The sequence below is a fragment of the Taeniopygia guttata genome, chromosome 1 (genome assembly GCF_048771995.1).
Source record: "Taeniopygia guttata chromosome 1, bTaeGut7.mat, whole genome shotgun sequence".
NCBI classification, from domain to species: Eukaryota; Metazoa; Chordata; class Aves; order Passeriformes; family Estrildidae; genus Taeniopygia; species Taeniopygia guttata.
Window position 1 is genome coordinate 41,107,433 of NC_133024.1, and position 19,674 is coordinate 41,127,106.

The following is a 19,674-nucleotide window of genomic DNA, read 5'->3' on the forward strand; positions in this document are numbered from 1 at the left end:
TAAGCAGATAGTGAGGTGGGTTGGAAGCTGGCTGAAGAGCCAGGCCCAGAGGATGATCATCAGTGGTACAGTCTACCTGGAAGCTGTGATCTGTTTTAACATCCTCATTAATGATCGGGACAATGGAGTCCTGCAAATCTGCAGATGACAAAATTGTAAATTTTAAGACACCTCAGGCAATTAAGAAAGCAGAAATAATGGTATACTTCTATTTTATTATATTTTATTTTGTATGATACTCTGTTGGCTTTCCTTTAATGAAGCATTTATTTAATTATTAAAGGTTCTCACATATCAAGGATTTTATGATGAAAATCTGGAATGGGTTGGTTTAGAAAACATCCAAATTGTGGCTTCCATGTCAGCTGGAGGAACATTAGGAAGACATAAGCTTACCTCCAGGTTTACTTCTATTGTTCGTCTCTGTGCAATTGAGTAAGTATATGTGAGTTAGTCTAACTCAGAATTCAGATTCAGCCTCTCTTTATAAGGACCTCTTGCCACTTTAGTCTTTACAAAGATGTGGCTGTTCTAGTCTTTCATCTTTTCTCACAGTTTGTGATTATCAGATTTGGTGCTATTTGATGCCTCTTGGCGCCACAGTCCAGATAAGAGGAATCTATAGCTGCCTGTTGGTGGTGAAGTGTTTGAAATATGTTTCCTGTTGGATAATTTTGCTTGCAGTAAACTGCTTTCTGCAGCTTTATGTTAAGGTGGTATTTGGTGAAAAAGTTAGAGAAATTGGAGTTTATTTATTTAAGTTTGATTATATCAACAGATGTATTTAGAAAATTTCTGAGTAGTCTAATGCAATAAAATGATAATTTTTCTTAGCTGCTGGATGGAAATGCTATTCAATTAAATGTCTCAGTAATTGTGTTTGTAAGTTTAACTCAGTTTTAATTAAATTTAAAAAGTCCATAATGACTAGGGTTTTCCCCTTTCTAGCTATCCAGAAAGAGAACAACTGCAAACTATTTATAGTGCCTACTTGGAACCTGTACTACAGAAAAACCTAAAGAATCACCCTGTTTGGGGTTCTTTACCAAAAATACATCAGCTAGCAGGATCTATGGTTCAGATCTATCAACAGGTATGGAAACCTTTCTTCTTTCTTCAAGGAGATGGAGAATTCAGATATTTTATTACAAATAATAAAGTTTTGATATTAACAGGTGAGTAAAAATGTTTATCAGTATTAAAATATAAGTTTATAACTTTTTAAGGAAATTGATATCAATTTTGGAACTTCTTATTTTCAGAGAATCCTAGGTATTAGAAGCAAGCAGACCAAGCAGTAAATGCTCTTGCTTTCCCACAGATTTGTTTTAAGACTTTGGCATGCATCTTAACACTTCTATACTTTTAGTTCCTGATTTATGAAATGTGGTAGTGTTTTCCTTCTTAATGGATGAGGAGACAGTGCAACAGGTGATTGTGTGTCCAGTTGTTATAGGTGGTGTTATGAACACAGAAGGAGATATGAGGGTGGCATCCTTTACAAACATCAAGGACTACCTATTACAATTGTACACTGTTAAAAGCAGGTGTTTAGAACTAGACACAAGTTCATTTTAGCCTCCCACTTGAAACTTTAAGAACTTCTTTATAGCAAAATGCTTAACTATTTGCTTTTCTCAAACAGTACATAGCCTTACTGGGGAGGGTACTCTGTGGTGCTTGCTGTAGAATGTATGAATGTCCCCATCCAGGCAGAAGCATGATACAGACTTGGTCCTTTTGACTACAATGTGGGTTTAGTCACTGGTTGGCATGCGCCTCTTAGCAGGTTCAGGTCATACAACATTAATGTTCATACAACATTATTGATGTATTCCAAGAAATATGAGTTTAAGTCTCATTACACTGTTATCAAATAACTGATGAAAGCAGTTATTCGTGGAATTAAAGATGTAGTTGAAATTCGAATATCCTCCTTGGGAGAAGAGTAAGTATGAAGTATTTTGTAGTGAGAAAGTATTACTAGTTTAGGTAGGTTTTAGTCAGAAAATGTTAATAATTTAGGTAGGTTTTTATTACATTTCAATATTACCTTTGTGTTTCATATTTGGTATTGTTTAAAAACATTACAAATTTTGTGTAATAATACTGCACTAACAGTCCTGGATGAGATGTGCAATTGTTTTCATCACAAAATGATACAGAAAAAATGTTCTGAGAAAAATCTTTTGTGGTCCGAAAACAAGATTTAAAGAAGAAGTGCATTCATAAAATATCTAAATGTTCACCAACTAGAAAACTAATCTATCTGGTATCTTAGAAAAGTACTTTACATTTTACAATACCATTTTTTTTTTCTTTTCTTTAACTCTCATTTTTAGGTACGAGCAAAATTCACAGTTGATGATCACAGTCATTACCTTTTTACACCATGCATTCTTACTCAGTGGGTTCTTGGTTTATTCAGATATGATTTAGAAGGTGGTAAGTCACTTATTTGGTTTTCATTAATAAAGTAGTTCTAAAATGGCCTAGATTATTATTAATTATTATTATTATCAATGGCTCCCCATTGATCTTTTTAAACTGTGAACTGTCTGTAACTCACTAGAGGGAAAAAATGCCTGACAGTTCATTCCATAACATAAGAGTAAACAAGTTTAAAAAAATGCAATGCTGTTTTAAAATACGTGTGGGAGCTACTTACAGTTTAAGGGAAGTTAATAGTTTGGGACTGCATTCTCACTATGGGAATTTGAACTGTGCTCCCTACTCTTCACTGTTTTGTTCTGTGTCTTTTTGTGTTTTGTGTTGAGGTTTTTTTGAGTATATGTGTTGTTTTCTGGATTCCCAGAGCCTTGCCTCTCATGCTTGTCCTGCTGTAGCTGGTTGTATAAACCTGGTTTATTCACATACTTCATAGGGTGCTTTCTAATCTTGATTTTGCCTCTGAAATTGGTATTATTACTACATCATGAGAAATTACTAATTATGTTTTAGCTCTTATATTCATTAGAAGGTTGCATAGAGGGCTGCTTAAAGAGGATAAAAGTGATAAGAATGCTGTGCTCCCTTTCCACTTATTTTCTGGGATCATGAGATTGTAAATGCAGCTTGAATGGTGTCAGAAAAGCTGCACTGATAATCAATGAATGAGTGATCTCAGCTGATGTAAGGGCTTCTTAGTTGTATCTAATGTTGACATGTGCATGTGCTTTTCCAGGGATGAACAACAAGACTTGTTATTTACGCACCTTTCTTTTAGCTTTTGTGAGGAGTATTTAAGATTTGGAGTCTCTATTGGCATTTTCTAATACAGACTGTTTTGGATTTTTATTATTATTTTAGTATTTGTTATCAGTCTTTCTCTTCCCATTTAAAAATATCTTCTGGATTTTCTTGCTCTCATTGCCTGGAAAACTGACTAAATTTTAACTTTGTGTACAACACCTTTCTCATTTTTGTTAGAAGCTGACAGTTGTTTTAATAGAGAGAACTTGCTTTAATAGAATATATTTCATTTTATCTTGTAATGATCCATAAAGAAATTATTAAAAAGCACTTCATAATATTTACTTTTTCTCTTATTTCTTTCTTACCGATGGTCTCCTGCTGGTATGTAATTTCTCTTGCTCATTTTCAATTTCATATTTCAAAGTGGAAGTTTGAAAATCTATTATAAATATCTAAAATTAATTCTCTCATTAAATTTTGTAGGTTCATTGATACAAACTGCAGACTTTGTATTGGAAGTTCTTGCATATGAAGCACGCCGCTTGTTCCGTGACAGAATTGTTAGCACGAAAGAACTTCAAGTATTTGATAACATTTTGACCAATGTGCTTCAAGGTGATTGGGGCTCAGATGTTCTGGACAATATGGCAGGTAAGCCATTTGAAGCATGCTACACAAATTGGAAGCATTTTTTTAGGAAATGCCTAGTCAAGTTAGATAGCATATAAGTTGAACACCTGAAGTTTCAAAAGTTTCCTTTTTTTTCACAGATACCTTTTATGTTACTTGGGGAGCTTGTCAAGAGGCATTCATCACACCAGGCCAGGCACTACCACCACATGGGAGGCCACTTGGCAGACTAAACTCAACAGACCTGAAAGATGTTATTCAAAAAGTGAGGCGCAATTAAAAAATATACACATCAAAGGTTCACAACAATGATTCTAGACACTTTTGTCTAAGAGTAACATGCAAGCAGCCAGGTTTATGGTGGGGGCTGCCTCCTGTTCAAAGAATCGCCTTTTGCATTTGGTGAAGGGAAGACTTATGATGTTATATGGCAGGCAGCAGGAAGTGTCATGTAGCAAGGTTATGTTGAGGAAAGGACATCAGTTGCATTTGCTGCTGATTTACAACAGTCTGATGAACCAACATTTTGAGAAACATTTATGTGCATATATATCTGTGTATTGTTTGTGTACCTCAGTGGTTTATTATATGATTTCTTTTTGAGTTTGAAATATGTTAACATAATTTTTGTTTGGAGAAATGCTGGAGATTTTTCATGCTTTCAAGCTGTAAAGTACAAAAAGTGAGCTTGATGAGAAAATGCAAACATTTTAAGTCTCCTAGGCTATCTGATTTTTAGGATGAGAGTTTTGAGATTGTCACCATTAGTCAAAGCGTTTGATGGCCTGCAGGTGGGAATCTACCATCTCTCCTTAAGTGACAACTTGTGACCAATAACTATATGGGAAATTATGAAATTCAATAGCCTCAGTAAGCAGGAAGCTTGTTGGTTTTGTTTTTTTTTTCCTGACTGCACAGTCAGGAACATATTGGGTTTCAAAGATGAGGTTTTAATGAGTATAACACAAGGTCATAATTTAATCATAGGATCTGTTGTTGTGTGTCTTTCACTAGGAACTTCCATAATCTGCAATTATGCAGCAATTAGGTGCCTAAAATACTCTCCTGAGTTATTAATTAATCTGTAGTCAGAGACACAGCTCAGACTTAGTTCTGGTCCATTATTCAATTTTAATTTGTTCAGTGGTAGATTCCTATTTCAATATATCAAAGACTTCCAAGGTGTTCTGGTGCTGCGTGTCATGTGGTATGTTCATTATTGATATATTTATTACTCATAAAGTGTATGTGAGGTTTCTAAATTCTGTGACAAAAATATTTTTTTTCTGAATGAAGCCCAGTGTGGTCTGTCAAGCTTTTAAGCCCTTCTTTTCTAAATGTTTAAATGTTGGATGTTTGCATATCTCACTGCTTATATTTATTATTAGTGATCAGATTTTTTTTCCTCTCTTTTTTTTAATAGGGTATAATTCATTATGGACGGGACAAAAAAGAGATCGATATTTTACTGTTCCACGAAGTCCTCAGTTATATGTCCAAAGTGGACAGAGTGCTGAGTTTTCCTGGAGGATCACTTCTCCTGGCAGGACGGAGTGGTGTGGGTCGTCGGACAGTTACCTCTTTAGTCAGTCATATGCATGGAGCTGTTCTGGTTACTCCCAAAATTTCCAGAGGTTATCAGCTGAAGCAGTTCAAAACTGATCTTAAATATGTAAGTCACTAAGTTTGTTCTATTTTGTAGTGCTGTAGGTGTATGTTAAAGACAAAATAAAGAATGTGGGAATTTTGAAGGACACAAAAGGTTGTGCAAGAAGAAAAATGACAGTCTAAATGAAACAAGTAATTTTTTAGAAGTTCTCACTCTAGATGTGTGTACTGTTCTTTACAGTAATTAATTGAAACTCCACTTTTTGGAATACCAGAGGTCTTTTTGATTGTTGTAGAACTTAAAACGTTTATGTGAATATTTATGTGAAAGGCTTTTTCATGTATATATTTCCATGTTAGTATATAATTTTATTTTCTATCTCTACTATGTTCTGCCAGTTAATAGTAGTTGAATCAAATAAAATTTTAGTAATTGATGAAAGTGTACATATTATTGAATCAACAGTTTCTCATTACCTTCAGCTATGCTAAAGAAAATTCTAGATCTAGATCATTCACAAAAGAATGATACAATTCTATTATTGAGTCATATACATAAACATACTCTATGAAAGAGTCTGTTTTAATTATTTTTTCATTACTAAGCTGTATATCTAGGTAAAATGTTCTTTATATTTGATATCTCTTTTAACTGAATCACCTGGAAATCTTTTGTAAATATATAATAGCGTATATTATTTTAGCTGTGGAGAAAATACATATGTAATATCTAGTCAAGGAAAGATTATGATCCTTTTCAGTCCCTTCCAACTCAGGATATTGTATGATTATCATTCTCTTCTGAACAATACACTGAGATTTAGATGTCTTCCCTGCTTCTAGGTGATGGAGCTTGCAGGCATTGAAGCACAGCAGGTGGTATTGCTGCTCGAAGACTATCAGTTTATTCATTCCTCTTTCCTGGAGATGGTCAACAGTTTACTGTCCTCAGGTGAGTCAAGTCCAAAGAGAGTATGGTACTACTTTTACCACACAGACTTAGCTCAATGAGGCAGAATTAGATGATGTTTTCTAACTTTATGTTTCTATCAGATGGTTTAGTTAGATTTCTATGCTGTTTTAATTACAGTACTTGTATGTAAGAACCTGACTCAAGGTTCACTTAGTTGTTTGGTAAATTAAAGAGTTTACCCTTTCGTACAGGTACTTTCAATTCCTCTATTAATTTCAAAGGAGTTCTTGATAACAGTGTAATAGCAAAATTAAAATGCATTCTACTCCACCGCTTCCCTTTTATAATAAAACTCAAAATTGAGAGGTTTCCAAGGCTTTACTAGATTGTATAGACTGAGTTCTTTAATTAATTTGTCACCGGAAAAGCTCACTTTTCTGAAGGTAGTGAGATGATAAACAACAACAACAAATAACAAAAGTGACTTTATTTTACTGTCCAGCTTTGTTCCTGGATCAGAGAAAGGATCATTGAAGGACTGAGTCAAAGTTGCTAAATGATTTTTATGGAACTGCAGTAGTTTAAGAGCTGATTAATAAGAGCACCAGATTTTCCTATCTCTCAGGTGCTACCCCAGATCTACTTACAGTATCAGATTTTCATCATCCATTGTTAAAATTTTATTTCTGGGAATCTAGATGACTACTCGCTTTCATGTTCCCATGTCCTGATGTATGATGGTTTGGTTTGATTTGATTTGCATGCAGCACAGGGTCACTGTCTTTGGGTAGATTTGAAAGAGCTTTTTTCTAATACATTTCAGCAATGTAAACAAAATGGAATGTTAAATAGAATCACTGTAATTTGTTTTTTTGTTTTCATGATACCATGAAAAGAATTATTAAGTACATGGGATAATAGTCAAGAAAGTATAGAGGTGAAAACGATGAAATTTGAATTCTTTATACAGAGGATTCAAAGGAGGCCTTCAAATCAATTTAAAGAATTATAGTGTATTTTATCTGATTCAAATTCATTCTTGAAATAGGAGAAGTTCCTGGGCTGTATAAAATAGAAGAATTAGAACCATTGCTCTCTCCTCTGAAGGATCAAGCTTCGCAAGATGGATTTACAGGACCAATATTCAACTATTTCACATACCGTATGTCAACATAGTTATGAATTATAATTAAATATGAAGTTTAAAAAGTGGTATAATAATGGACAAGTAATTTCTAACATGGTCTTTTTATTGTGTGCAGTTTTAGCTGCTTAACTGAATAGCAGGCAGGAGTAATATTTGTGAGATTTGAGGGCACAGAATCCTCATCTGAAAATTTATTTTTCTGTCTGAAATTTTGCATTGATGAGTGTTACACAAATGTTACAAAATCTGCTGTTGAAAGTAATTAGAATGAAGGAAGCTTTTGTTCCCATTATTTTCTGGTTTGTATAGCTTTTATACATACATACATACATACATATATATATATCTAGTAATAGAGATTTCTTCTATTTGTCAATTATGCCAAGAAATCAGTTTGGATTCTGAGTAATTATAAGCAAGTTTACAGATAGGTTTCTTAATTATTTGTGTTTCTTCCTTGGCCCAATGAGAAAATTAAATAGTTTAGAAATAAATCAAAGAATATGACTGGAAGACTACAGTCATAGCAGCCAGCCATGGAGCTACTTCTGATTAGTTCTATTGGTCTACATGAATTAGAATGAGAACTAGTACTTTCTACTGAAATACTATCAGCTTTTCAGAATTAAAAAATGCACTGTAGTATACATAATGAGAATTCATGGTACTTAATAAGGTTCTGCTTATATGCATTCCTCTCCTAGTGTGATTGGATGTTATAGGCTTTTTTTTATTTTCAGAAATTGCCTTGTGATAAGTATTTGAAAGAAAGTAAATTTTGTTGTATTTGCAATAAATCTACTGTCATGTAGATTAGTCAGATTGTTATGTACTAAAAATTGTTACATTTTCTTAGGGATCCAACAAAATCTGCATGTTGTCTTGATCATGGATTCTACCAATTTAAATTTCACAATAAACTGTGAAAGTAATCCAGCACTGTATAAGAAATGTCAGGTTTTATGGATGGAAACCTGGTCAGAAGACAGTATGAAAAAGGTAAGTTGCAATAGTTGGGACTTACTTAAATTAGTATCTTTAAATATAACTGAACTCTGGTGAATAAGGTCAAAATATTTAAGGTTGTGAAGGAATAATTATCCCTGTACTTATTTAATTCCTTTGTACACTTTTACAAAGATAGAAAATTCTGCAGAACAGTGAAGTATTATTAGCATTGTTATTTCACCAGTAACATATTTTGTTCTCTCTGTGGGCTGACTTGAACAACATGCTGACTACTATGACTCTGATTAAACACAGCATTTAAGAACAAAATACAGACTACAAGCAAAATGTTAAAGCCAATTGCATTTTGTTTGTGTGGTAAGGTTTTGGTATTGGGCTGGCCTGCAGGGGTTACTTTAGTGAGAGGCTGCCAGAAGCTTCCCCCATGTCAGGTGGAGTTAGTGCCAACTGGCTTCAAGAAGGATGTGCTGCTGGCCAAGGCTGAGCCCAACAGTAGTGGTGACAGTGCCTCTGGGATAACATTTAACAAGTGGCAAGAAGTTACCATACAAGAGCAACAGCAGCCAGAGAGAGAGGGTGTGAGAAAACATGAGAGAAACATCCCTGTAGACCCCAGAGTCGGTCCAGAAGGAAGGGCAGGAGGTGCTCCAGGTGCCAGAGCAGAGATTCCCCTGCTGCCCCTGGTGCAGCCCATGGTGAGGCAGTGGAGCAGAGTTGCATTTGCAGCCCTTGGAGAGCCCCATGCTGAAGCAGGTAGAAGCACCTGAAGGAGTCTGTGACCCTGTGGGAAGCCCATACACATACATGCATATGATTGTCATGCAGAGCAGCACAGAGCTCCTAAGCACTAACATAAACAGCACCCGCCCAGCATTGCCATCATCCTGTTCCCCTCTCTGAGTGATCTCAATGAAGGTCAATTATTGGGTAATATGTACATGGGCAGGATATGGATTAAGACTGTCTTATTTCCTCTTGGATTATATATACTTTTAAAGCTTCTACATTTGTGCTTTTGTTAGGTCCTTTATGAATTAGTTGCTCCTTCTTACAGTCGGGGAAATCTTCCACTTGAGAGAATAAGAAGTTATTAGTGACATGGAAAGGCAGAATTTATCTTTCTAATGCTAATAGTATTCTGTACATTCCTTATTCTAAGTGTATAATTTTCAGGCTTTTCAAAAGAGAAACTAGATTGAAGGGTTGTGGGGTTTTTTTGGTTTTTTTTTTTTTTTTAATTTTAACTCAAACTGTCATTGTTCATAGTTTTCATGCAAAAAAATGTGGTTTTTCTAGATACCTGAAATGTTTCTGTGTGATTCAGATGAACAAGAAAAGAATGGAAAAACACATAAAGAAGTTACAAAAAAACATTCAGGTAATATTTAGGTAGACCTACTAGTTATTTCTGTTAAACACTTGATCCCGTGTTGGGCATAGATAATAACATAGATGGTTTGAGTATGTGTTTACTAACATATTCATAGACTTTGGTGTTCTTCAGATGGCAGGCATTTGCACAAGGGAGCATTAGTCTGGAACATACATCCTGGCTGAGCATATGCAGTCTCTTCTGTCACAAGCAGTCACTGTATATATTCAATTTTATATGCTGATTTAGCTGTGTCTTGTTTTGGTCAGTGTCTTCCTTCTATGTGGATGTTATTTTAGAACCTGAACATTTGATATTTTGAGAATTTTTCAGTTTATATATTTTATTATTCTTTTTGTAGATTTTCATTTTACTTTATTAATTTCAAAATCTACTTTGTTGTAAGTAGTGCCCCTTTTTCAGAATAATTCATTTTTATCATAATGCTTCAAATATAGTCATATTGAAAAGAGTGTCTCAAACATAGTCTAAGAGACCAGTGTCAGCACTCACTTGCAGAGTACTACTTTTAGCCACTTTCTCTAAAAGTAGCACTTAGAGGTCATGGAACTAATAGAATATAAGTGGGTCCCTTGGGGTTTCTTGGTTTATATTGCTTTTTAATAGACCAATCAGAAATAATGGGCAAAAATAGCATTTGCTGTACACATTACCATCCCTCTTTATCCTAGATCATCGTAATTAATCTAGGCTGCAGTACTTAGTGGAGGCATTCATTTATATATAGATACACTTTAGCAATTTTTTTCTTTTGTAAGGTAATGCGGTTTATTTTACAGTATTTTTGGGCTTTTTTTGAGAAACTGTTCAGTAAACTGAATGGCAGGAAAACCTTTTAGCTTGCCCATCATCAAAGATAAGGGAGAAGACAAAAAACACATGGGCTTTATTTCTAAAACAGTCCCAAGTATTTTAAAATTCAATTTGTGTGGAAGTAGTTTCTTATACCATTAGCCTTCAGTGGTCTGCAATTAATTTTGCTGGCTTTTCCAAACATCAAACAATTTCAGTGTATTTCCTTCTGAGAAATAGGCATTTCAAATGTATTTACATGTTGTTTTCCTGTGAGTACTTAAAAAAAGTATAGTCTTTGTGCTATTTTGAATACTGTTAACTCATATCTCGAAAAGCAAGCATATTCTGTTGCTTTTTCTTAGTTAATTTAATGTGAGATAAAATTCAGTATAATTTTATCTGTATAACAAATGATGTACAGGTCATTCTGATTTTCTGAAGTCATTTTTGGCAATCCATGAATCATGTAAAATATACGGAGCAACGCCTAGCAGGTATATGACATTCCTTCATGTATACAGTACCATCAATAGCAGTAAAAGAAGAGAGCTAACAAAAAGGCAGAACCACTTGCAGGTATGTGCTTAAAACACTTAACATATGGCTTTTCAGTATATTCTTGCATTAGGAAATGCCTCTTGTATTAATGAGCTGCTAGCATCGTTATGTGATGTGTCCTTCTACTGGCAAATGCTCAGGCTGTGGTTTCTGGAGAGAACTAGTATCAATCTTCATGCCCTTCTCTGTTCAAGTGCCTGAAAGAGTGAAAAGTGGTTTTCTTGTTTTTGTTAATGCTTTTCCTCAAGAATGTATCAGACTGGGCATGTTTTCTTGTTAAATGCTCTGTTAAATAAGGTTATAATTTACTGGAAAATTAGAGATGTTTATCCTAAATCAAAATATCTTCCAGATTATTTTTTTTCAAGTATATCTTGAAATACTGGTATTATATGATTAGCATTAAGTAAACAATATAGAAAATCTGTATAAAAAAATAGTTAATTTTGAGCATAATTGAAATGATTTGTATATGTGTTTTTTAGAGTACAAATACGTAGAAATCAGATTATCTATTTTATTTCATTCTGTTTCATTTTGATTGGTTTGCTTTTAGAGGAGATATACATTGAGTTAATGTCAGTTAACTAAAATGCTATTGAATTACTGGGAAAAAGATTATGTGCTAGTTGTTGTTTCATTAAAAGTTTATTATTTTGAGATTTTTTTTTTATCTTCTGGTTGTAGTAAGACATCTTAGAGCAACACAGCTAGAAATACCACATCTAATTTTTAGGTTAAATAATACCAAGAAAATGTGAAAATTAATTAAAAAAAAGATTAGTCTACACTGTTCTTTGTTTGTCCATAATATTTGTAGCAAATGTTCATTTAAATTCACTTAAAATTTGTTCCTAAATATCTGCTTCTTATAAACCTTTATAGGCAGGTGTTTCAAAGCTGAATGAAGCTAAAGCCCTGGTAGATGAACTGAACAGGAAAGCTGGAGAACAAAGCATTTTACTCAAAATGAAGCAAGATGAAGCTGATGCTGCTCTTCAGGAAATTACAGTATCTATGCAGGTGGTGTATACAATCACATCAAAAGTGGGAGAAAAAAAGAAAAAAAAGCTGTTTTTCTCTTTTTGGTAACTGCCTGATTTATGTTCTTTTCAACTGTTACAAAACCTGATGCATTTGCAAGAATTTGCCTAAGGGAAGGTATGAGCCCAGAGGCTTGAATAAAGTTCCAACAGGACAGATGATTATGTAATTTAAATCAGGTTAGAACTGGTTGAGTAGGAAGAGATCAGTGCAAGGTTTGTACCTGAGTAGTGTTCACTGTTGTAATTTAGTCTGTCTGAAGGTTTTCCTAGAACTTTGTAAATCCTAACTGATGGGTTTTATGTTTATCCCGGACATGAAATTTCAGTGAAATACTTACAAGTAGCACTATTTTAAGTAACAAATAACAGGAATTAAATTTATGAACTATCAGAAAATATGTATTTCATGAGGTCTGGTTCTCAGAAGTTAACATCAGTGAAGGTTAGGTAATATCTCTATATTCATCACTCTTTGGATTTTTATTCTTCAGCTCAGAGGCAGATTCTGTAATTTTTTTACGAATTCTGTAATTTTGTTTAGTAGTGTTTCTCAGTCAATAGACAATAAGTATTGTATGTAAGACTTATTGTAGACAGTAAGTCTCTACATTGATACTTTCTGGAATTACAAATGTAGGATAAGCTGTAATGATTCTGCTTTCACTGCACTTATTTTTTTGTGTGTGTTTTTTTTTTTTTTTTTTTCTGTTATTGGTTTAATCTGGTCAGTCTGAAGTTTGATGTCAAATACATTTTCTGTATGCATAGAATTAATGCCTAGTCTTTCAAACCATTTGTTTCCCAGTGCTTTAAAGGTGCATTACTTCCATTCTTTTTAATTCTCTTCCTGTAGGCAATTTTTAGTACTTTTAGGCTCTGTCTGTACATGAATTTGAATAATGATGATTGGCTTGGTGTGTTGATGATTTCAGTTTTAAATCTGCATCTGCTGTTGTCTGGTAGAGTTACGGGTATGTGGGTAGCACATACTACACTGTAGGAAAAAATCAAAGGATAGGCCAAAAGCAATGATGGCCCCACTGAAAGCAGAAAAATTACAATGGAAGTCTGATTATTTAGATTAGCATAAAGTATAGGTGCCCTCTAACATTTTAATTTCACTTCAAATGACTTATCTTATATAACAGAGAGAGCTCTAATACATACAGACTCTTTTAATCTCCTTTGCAGAGAAAAGTTTTTGACCTACAACTGAATGTTAAGGTTTTCTTATTCAGAACAATCATTCAGTGCATGTTCATTTGCATGAAATGTCTAATCTAGTTTTATGGATTTGAATGTAATCTTCAATAACATGCTGATCTGTAGCTTGGGTTAAGTGCTCAGAGGATTATTATTATTTTAAGATTTTCCCTGCTTTTATGCATCTGTTACCTTCTGCTGCACCTCCAAGTCAGCTTGACAGTTGCTGCTGACGATAATGTGTTATATACTGGAAAAACACAAACTCTGGGCTTCGTTGTCTTTATCGTTTAGGTGATCTGAGCCTAGAGTAATAGAATTTATGTTATAGTTTTATCCGAAATGAATAAAATACTTTCAAGGTCCTTTCTACTGTAATTTTATTTACTAGATATTAATTGTTGTACTGAAGTATTTGGGATTCCTGGAGATGGCTAATAGCTACTGTCTGCCTATAGACATTGGTGGGCAAAGTACAAGTCCAGAAAAAAAAAAGTGTAAACCTAAACAATTTATAATATACGTGTGTGATATAAGACAGTTATCCTTACCATGATTAGGAATTCTAGGCTAATAACCTATAGTTCCAATACTCCTGCTTTTATGAACATGATAGAAAAAGTGTTTTAATGGTGTTGTGAAAGAAATTGAAATAGAAATGGGATCAGGACAAAGACAATGACAGGAAAGTAGTACTTTCAAATGTAGTAAGAATGTTACAGAGGCTGACACTCTTATGCTTTTAGAGGAAGGCTGACATAGGAATGGAAAATCAAAAGGAAGGGGAAAAAATGAGCCTCAAAGATAGAGGTGCAGATCTGGTCTGTGGTAAAGACATACAGTAAAAGTAAATTTTGCTTATTCCATATAGTTTATTTACTTAGCCAGCTTTCCTAATATCAAATAGACTCAGCTATTTTATTGTAATGGGTATTGTGCAAATTATAATAATGAAGACTAAAATAAAAAGAGACCTAGAGAAATAAATCTGTGGAAATTTGGAAACTAAAGGAATTTTTTTTTTTACAGAGTGCCAGTGAGCAAAAAGCAGAAATGGAAAAAATAAAACACCGAATAGCAGAAGAGGCTGCAGAAATAGAACGAAGAAAAAGAAAAATTGAAGATGAACTGAAAGAGGTTCAGGTAAGAGCTGATAAGGAAAAGTAATATTTTGCAGTCTGATTTTATCTGACTTGTATCCTGCTGTGCAAAATGGTTTTGCAGAATTTATCCCTGCAATTCTTAAATTTTACTCTAAATTATTTTGATATTAAAACTTCTATGCATTAGAAAACAGTATTCCATGTGGCAAGTAGAGATTGTCATTCTGGCATTTGTGTTCTGTTAAATAGTAATTACAGAAAGAATTTTCAAACTAAATCTTGCCTTCACCTGCTGTTTCTATGCTGCCATGCTCTCCAGCTGAGTTCTGCTGATTTTATGTAATATTTTTCAATTACTCATATTTTATATAAACCAACTACATTACTTTGCTTTGATCAAGCCGGTAATATGGAGCTTGGTACTATCAGCTAAATAGAAATAGTTTAGTGGGAGATAATTTACAGTTATTACTAAATCCTGAAAAGTGTATATCCTAATGATGCTATAGCAAATTGCTTGTTGGAGAGATTTTACAGCTGTTAAGCATCAATTTTTTGGCAGGTATGTTTGTTCAGTCATTGATTTTAGTCTGTGTTATTCATACCATGCATTTTAAATGTATACTAAAGACTGAGAGAACAGTACAAAAACTTATTTTTTTTTTCCTTTTAAATATCATACATACCAAGGAATTATATCCTTGTATTGAAAGTGACTTACAACTACAGGACTAGACCCATTCTGTGGTCTTTGATAAATATGAAGGATGTGCAAGGTGTGCCCAGTCTTTAATGCTAATCTGTAGCTTTGTTTCCTTGGCCATTTTGTTGCATTGTTGATAAGGGTGAAGGACTTTTTTATCTACTGGAAAGAGAAAGCTCTTGTGGCCTGTACTATGGATGTTTACAAAGAGATCAACAGTCATGCCTATAAATAGTATTTAGGATCATTATTAAAAGATACCCATATCACAATGTCAGGATTATATGATACTGTTTTATATGGAAGTATACTTTTATAACTTAGTAAATACATGGCAATTTTTTAGTAACTTTTAAACATGAATCTGCATCAATGCTAGTTTCTTAGGTAATAAAGTATTTAAAAACAAGAAATTGTGTGAAAACTGGAATAGGAAATGTTCAGTTTCTCGTATCCTCATCTCTCTTTTTAATGTGTTTCCATGCTTTAAGCCACTGGTTAGTGAAGCTAAATTAGCTGTTGGAAATATAAAGCCAGAGGCTTTGTTAGAAATCCGGTCGCTACGGATGCCCCCTGACATAATCAGAGACATTCTAGAGGGAGTTCTGCGACTGATGGGGATTTTTGATACATCATGGGTGAGCATGAAGAGGTGAGAATTTTGTTTAACCTTTAAAATTAAACATTAATTTACAATATGAACTACTTTCTGTTGTATTCAGGAATCTTCTGCTCAGAATTCCTCAGTTTCATATGGAAATAACCTTTTTAACATTTGTTTCATCTTTGCTTAGTTTTTTAATTCTTTTCACAGCTTCTTGGCCAAAAGAAGTGTAAGGGAGGACATAGGTTCATTTGATGCCCGTAATATTCCAAAAGAAATACGAGAGAGTGTTGAAGAACTTCTTTCTAAAAATAGAGCATCTTTTGATCCAAAGGTAATTTCTCATTGCATTATGAAAAATGAAAACAAGTCCGAAAAATGACCAAGAGAAAAGATCTGATTGCCTGGTTTGCCAGAAAAATTTTTAGGATGAACTTCAGTTAGAGAAAAAGTGATGAATTCTACTTACAGAATTTGTCAGTATAAACAGATAAAGGTGTAGCAGAAATTACTCTGTTGCATACTGCCTCCTAAAGTGAAAATTTGGTTGGTGAGTGTGAAGGGGTGGGGTAAGAACTCATCATGGAGTCCAGTACTCAAAGATTTTTCTACTGCTATAAAGTAAAACTCAGACCAGGGAATTCTAACTGGCTTTTTTGGTGTCCTTGTAACAGTAAGAGTCTAATAAATCATTCATTGATTTAAAACTTGTTCATTTCGGTTTAGCTTTATAGTTGTAAAAATATCCATTGTGGTTTTTTTACATGGATTGATGGCCTTCAATACAATCTTGGTAACAAAAGATTAGTTCATTAGAAGAGTTGGCTTATTAGCATATTTAAGTTGGTAACTAGAAAATCTGTTGCAGTTACTTATTCTGTATTTATCTCTTCTACATTATACTTCAAGGACTTTCTTATAATGACTTTACTTCTACTGAATTTTTCAGAATGCTAAACGAGCCAGTGCTGCAGCTGCTCCATTAGCAGCTTGGGTGAATGCCAACATCCAGTATTCCCATGTCCTAGAACGAATTCAGCCTTTGGAAAAAGAAAAAGCTGGCTTGGAAGCGTAAGTTAGACTCCATTAAAAAATCAGAGTTTTTAATTCCAGTGGTGGAGGGTGAAACTGAAGCTGCCAAGGAGGAAGCTGAGTGTGAGGAAAGACTTCTTTACTTGAGGGTGACGGAGCTTTGGAACAAGCTGCCAGTGGGGTTATGGATATTCTTCTGATATTAAAATTGGGCCTGGACCCAATTGTGCTTTAGCAAGGGGTTGCTAGATGCTCTCCAGAGGTAATTTCCAAACCTAACCATTCTGCAATTCTGTGCAAATTGAAGTTTATTAAAAACAAAAGATAATCTCATCCACAGGTAATAAAATATACATACTGAGACAGAAAAAGTAAGTGTGCAATAGTTTGTTTTTCCTGGAAGCTATGCCTTGGATATTTTTTGTACAATCATGAGTAACGTGTCTCAGCTGAATACTGTCAGGAAGAAATTAGCATCACAGGTATGCTTAAAATGTATTCTCTCAGTGAAATCCATGGTATTTTATGAAGTATACAGTTCCTCTTTTTCAGTCATGTACCAAGCATTATGAGTTTCTCTTTAGGATCAGAAAGATACGACATAGTCCTGTGACCATTCATCACCTGAGGAATCTATACTGATTGTTTTTCCAGGTCTTAAAATTCAGTATGAGAAGAATTTGTTCTGATCTTTAGGAATGGGGTGTTTGGTTTCCATTTTAAAAACTATGTGATGAGAAGTACGCAAAGCTTTTACATCTGAAAATCTGTATTTTAATATAAAACACAATGAAGAACATATTTGAACTATCTCTATGCAAATTACTTCCTGTTATATTTACTCTTTATTTTTCCTTAGTTTCATAGTCTTAAAATAAATGTTACAATTTTATAGTAATCTCAAGAAAACTGAAGACAGAAAACGGAAATTAGAGGAACTTCTGAACTCTGTTGGTCAAAAAGTATCTGAACTGAAAGACAAGTAAGTTGTGTGTTTATTTCAAGATATAAATAAAAAACATGGATGATTTTACAATATGAATAATGAATTTTATCTAAGGAAATATAACTTCCACTTCTGCAAGATATTTATGTACGAATTAGTGATGCTTATGCTATCTCTACTCTCAGTGGAGATAAATGCTGATAGATTACAATTCATCTCTTTGATCAGATGAAATAAATGCTCCTTAAAAGTACCTGCTCTCACTAGTGACTGTGTTGGTAGCCTTTATTGTAGGCATTGTAGATGTCAAAGGTAAACAGGGTGTTTATCACCTTATGAATCACAGAGGACTTCAGTGACTCCTTAGGACTCTGGAAACATTCCTATACAAAACTTATGCTGATCACAGCTTGAAGAGAGGCAGTTCTATTTCTTTCACGGTGGCCTACTTTTCTGACAGTTAGCTAGTTAGCTATCTCCTTTTTTCTTAGCCTCTCATCAAGTACATGACTCATAGAAGCATAAAAATAGATCTCGTAAATGTTTATACTTTCTCTAAATTCTGTTTAATCCAAGTTTTTTAGTTTGATGATTTTATTATGTACTTAGTATAGGAGATACTTTGCAACCTGACATATGTGCATATTACTAAAAGTCATTTTTTGTAGTCTGCAAAAAAAAAGATAATTCTTGAATTCTTGTAAATCAACTATACAGTGATTTCTTAGATTAATTAAATACTATTTATTGGAGTTAAATATATTAATTTATATACCATATAGTATATATTTATAAAGTAATATATAAATGTATTACTTTAAATAGATGGATTAAATGTATTAAATTATTTTAAATATTAATCAAACTAATTCGATATTGAACAGTATGAAAAAATACCTAAGCCATACTTGGTTTTTAGGCATGTTCTTACTTCATATTAGTTTACAAAATAGACTACTGTGAATTTAACTGGAATCATCCATGTGAATTGTTAATTTCTATTTTAAACTTTTAATAGATAAAATTTGCCAAATAATTACAAATGTATGGTATGGCATTGAGCTTGCTGGTATCCTGACTAGGTGCAAAACGAAACTTTACACAATTACTAAAATTGTCAGGCTTTTTAAGTAGAAGAAGGAATGATTTTCAGACATTATAGTCTGTATGTCATATCCATTTTTAAATCTCACCTGTGCATCCATCTGAATTTTGTTAGCTAAAAGTCTGACAAGCCCATCTGCCAATTAGAAGCAGAAGGTATTAAAAAAAAGAACTACTGCAACTGTGTTCTTTGTTAACAATAAGCAAGGCATTCATTACAAGTTCCATCAATTAAACTTCCTTGAAAATAACTGTTGGTAAGTTTAGTAGTTCATGATGGCAAGGACAAAGAGTATTTGTTTTACAGGTTCCAGAATAGAACAACAGAAGCAGCAAAACTTGAAGCAGAACTAAGTAAAGCTCAGAAAACATTGAAAGCTGCAGAGGTATTGATAAATCAACTTGATAGGGAGCACAAAAGATGGAGCACTCAGGTTAGTGAAAATTTTCGAAAGTACATCTTATAACTGATATTTTGAAAATACAGTTTTTGCAATACTTGGTGAATGTTATTTACTACCATTCTGCATGTCTCGCAGTGCACATTTTTTGATTTCTCATTAGAAAATAAAGCTTTCCTTTTTTTCTGAAACTTCTTTTTACTTCACCATACTTATAATCTTGCTACCCAATGTGTAAATATCCCCCAGTATTTGATAGAAAACATACAAAAATCTGTGCTGGTTTTCAGTCCCAAGAATGTAATTGTTATGATGGCTAAAATG

The 19,674-nt window shown here is 33.6% G+C and overlaps 1 protein-coding gene across 2 annotated transcripts in view; it reads left to right on the plus strand.

Annotated features, from left to right (window-relative positions):
* Positions 1–19,674, plus strand: part of DYNC2H1 (dynein cytoplasmic 2 heavy chain 1) — a 143,355-nt gene that overhangs the window by 34,091 nt on the left and 89,590 nt on the right. For both annotated transcript variants that reach the window (XM_030269960.4, XM_072927487.1), the window contains 18 exons: positions 284–435; positions 949–1,093; positions 2,343–2,445; positions 3,679–3,846; positions 3,966–4,090; positions 5,249–5,497; positions 6,277–6,385; positions 7,395–7,508; positions 8,350–8,492; positions 9,759–9,840; positions 11,072–11,226; positions 12,094–12,231; positions 14,487–14,600; positions 15,755–15,915; positions 16,078–16,201; positions 16,817–16,938; positions 17,795–17,881; positions 19,257–19,383. In XM_030269960.4, coding sequence (XP_030125820.4) covers positions 284–435; positions 949–1,093; positions 2,343–2,445; positions 3,679–3,846; positions 3,966–4,090; positions 5,249–5,497; positions 6,277–6,385; positions 7,395–7,508; positions 8,350–8,492; positions 9,759–9,840; positions 11,072–11,226; positions 12,094–12,231; positions 14,487–14,600; positions 15,755–15,915; positions 16,078–16,201; positions 16,817–16,938; positions 17,795–17,881; positions 19,257–19,383 — 2,418 coding nt within the window. The remainder of the gene's footprint in view (positions 1–283; positions 436–948; positions 1,094–2,342; positions 2,446–3,678; positions 3,847–3,965; positions 4,091–5,248; positions 5,498–6,276; positions 6,386–7,394; positions 7,509–8,349; positions 8,493–9,758; positions 9,841–11,071; positions 11,227–12,093; positions 12,232–14,486; positions 14,601–15,754; positions 15,916–16,077; positions 16,202–16,816; positions 16,939–17,794; positions 17,882–19,256; positions 19,384–19,674) is intronic.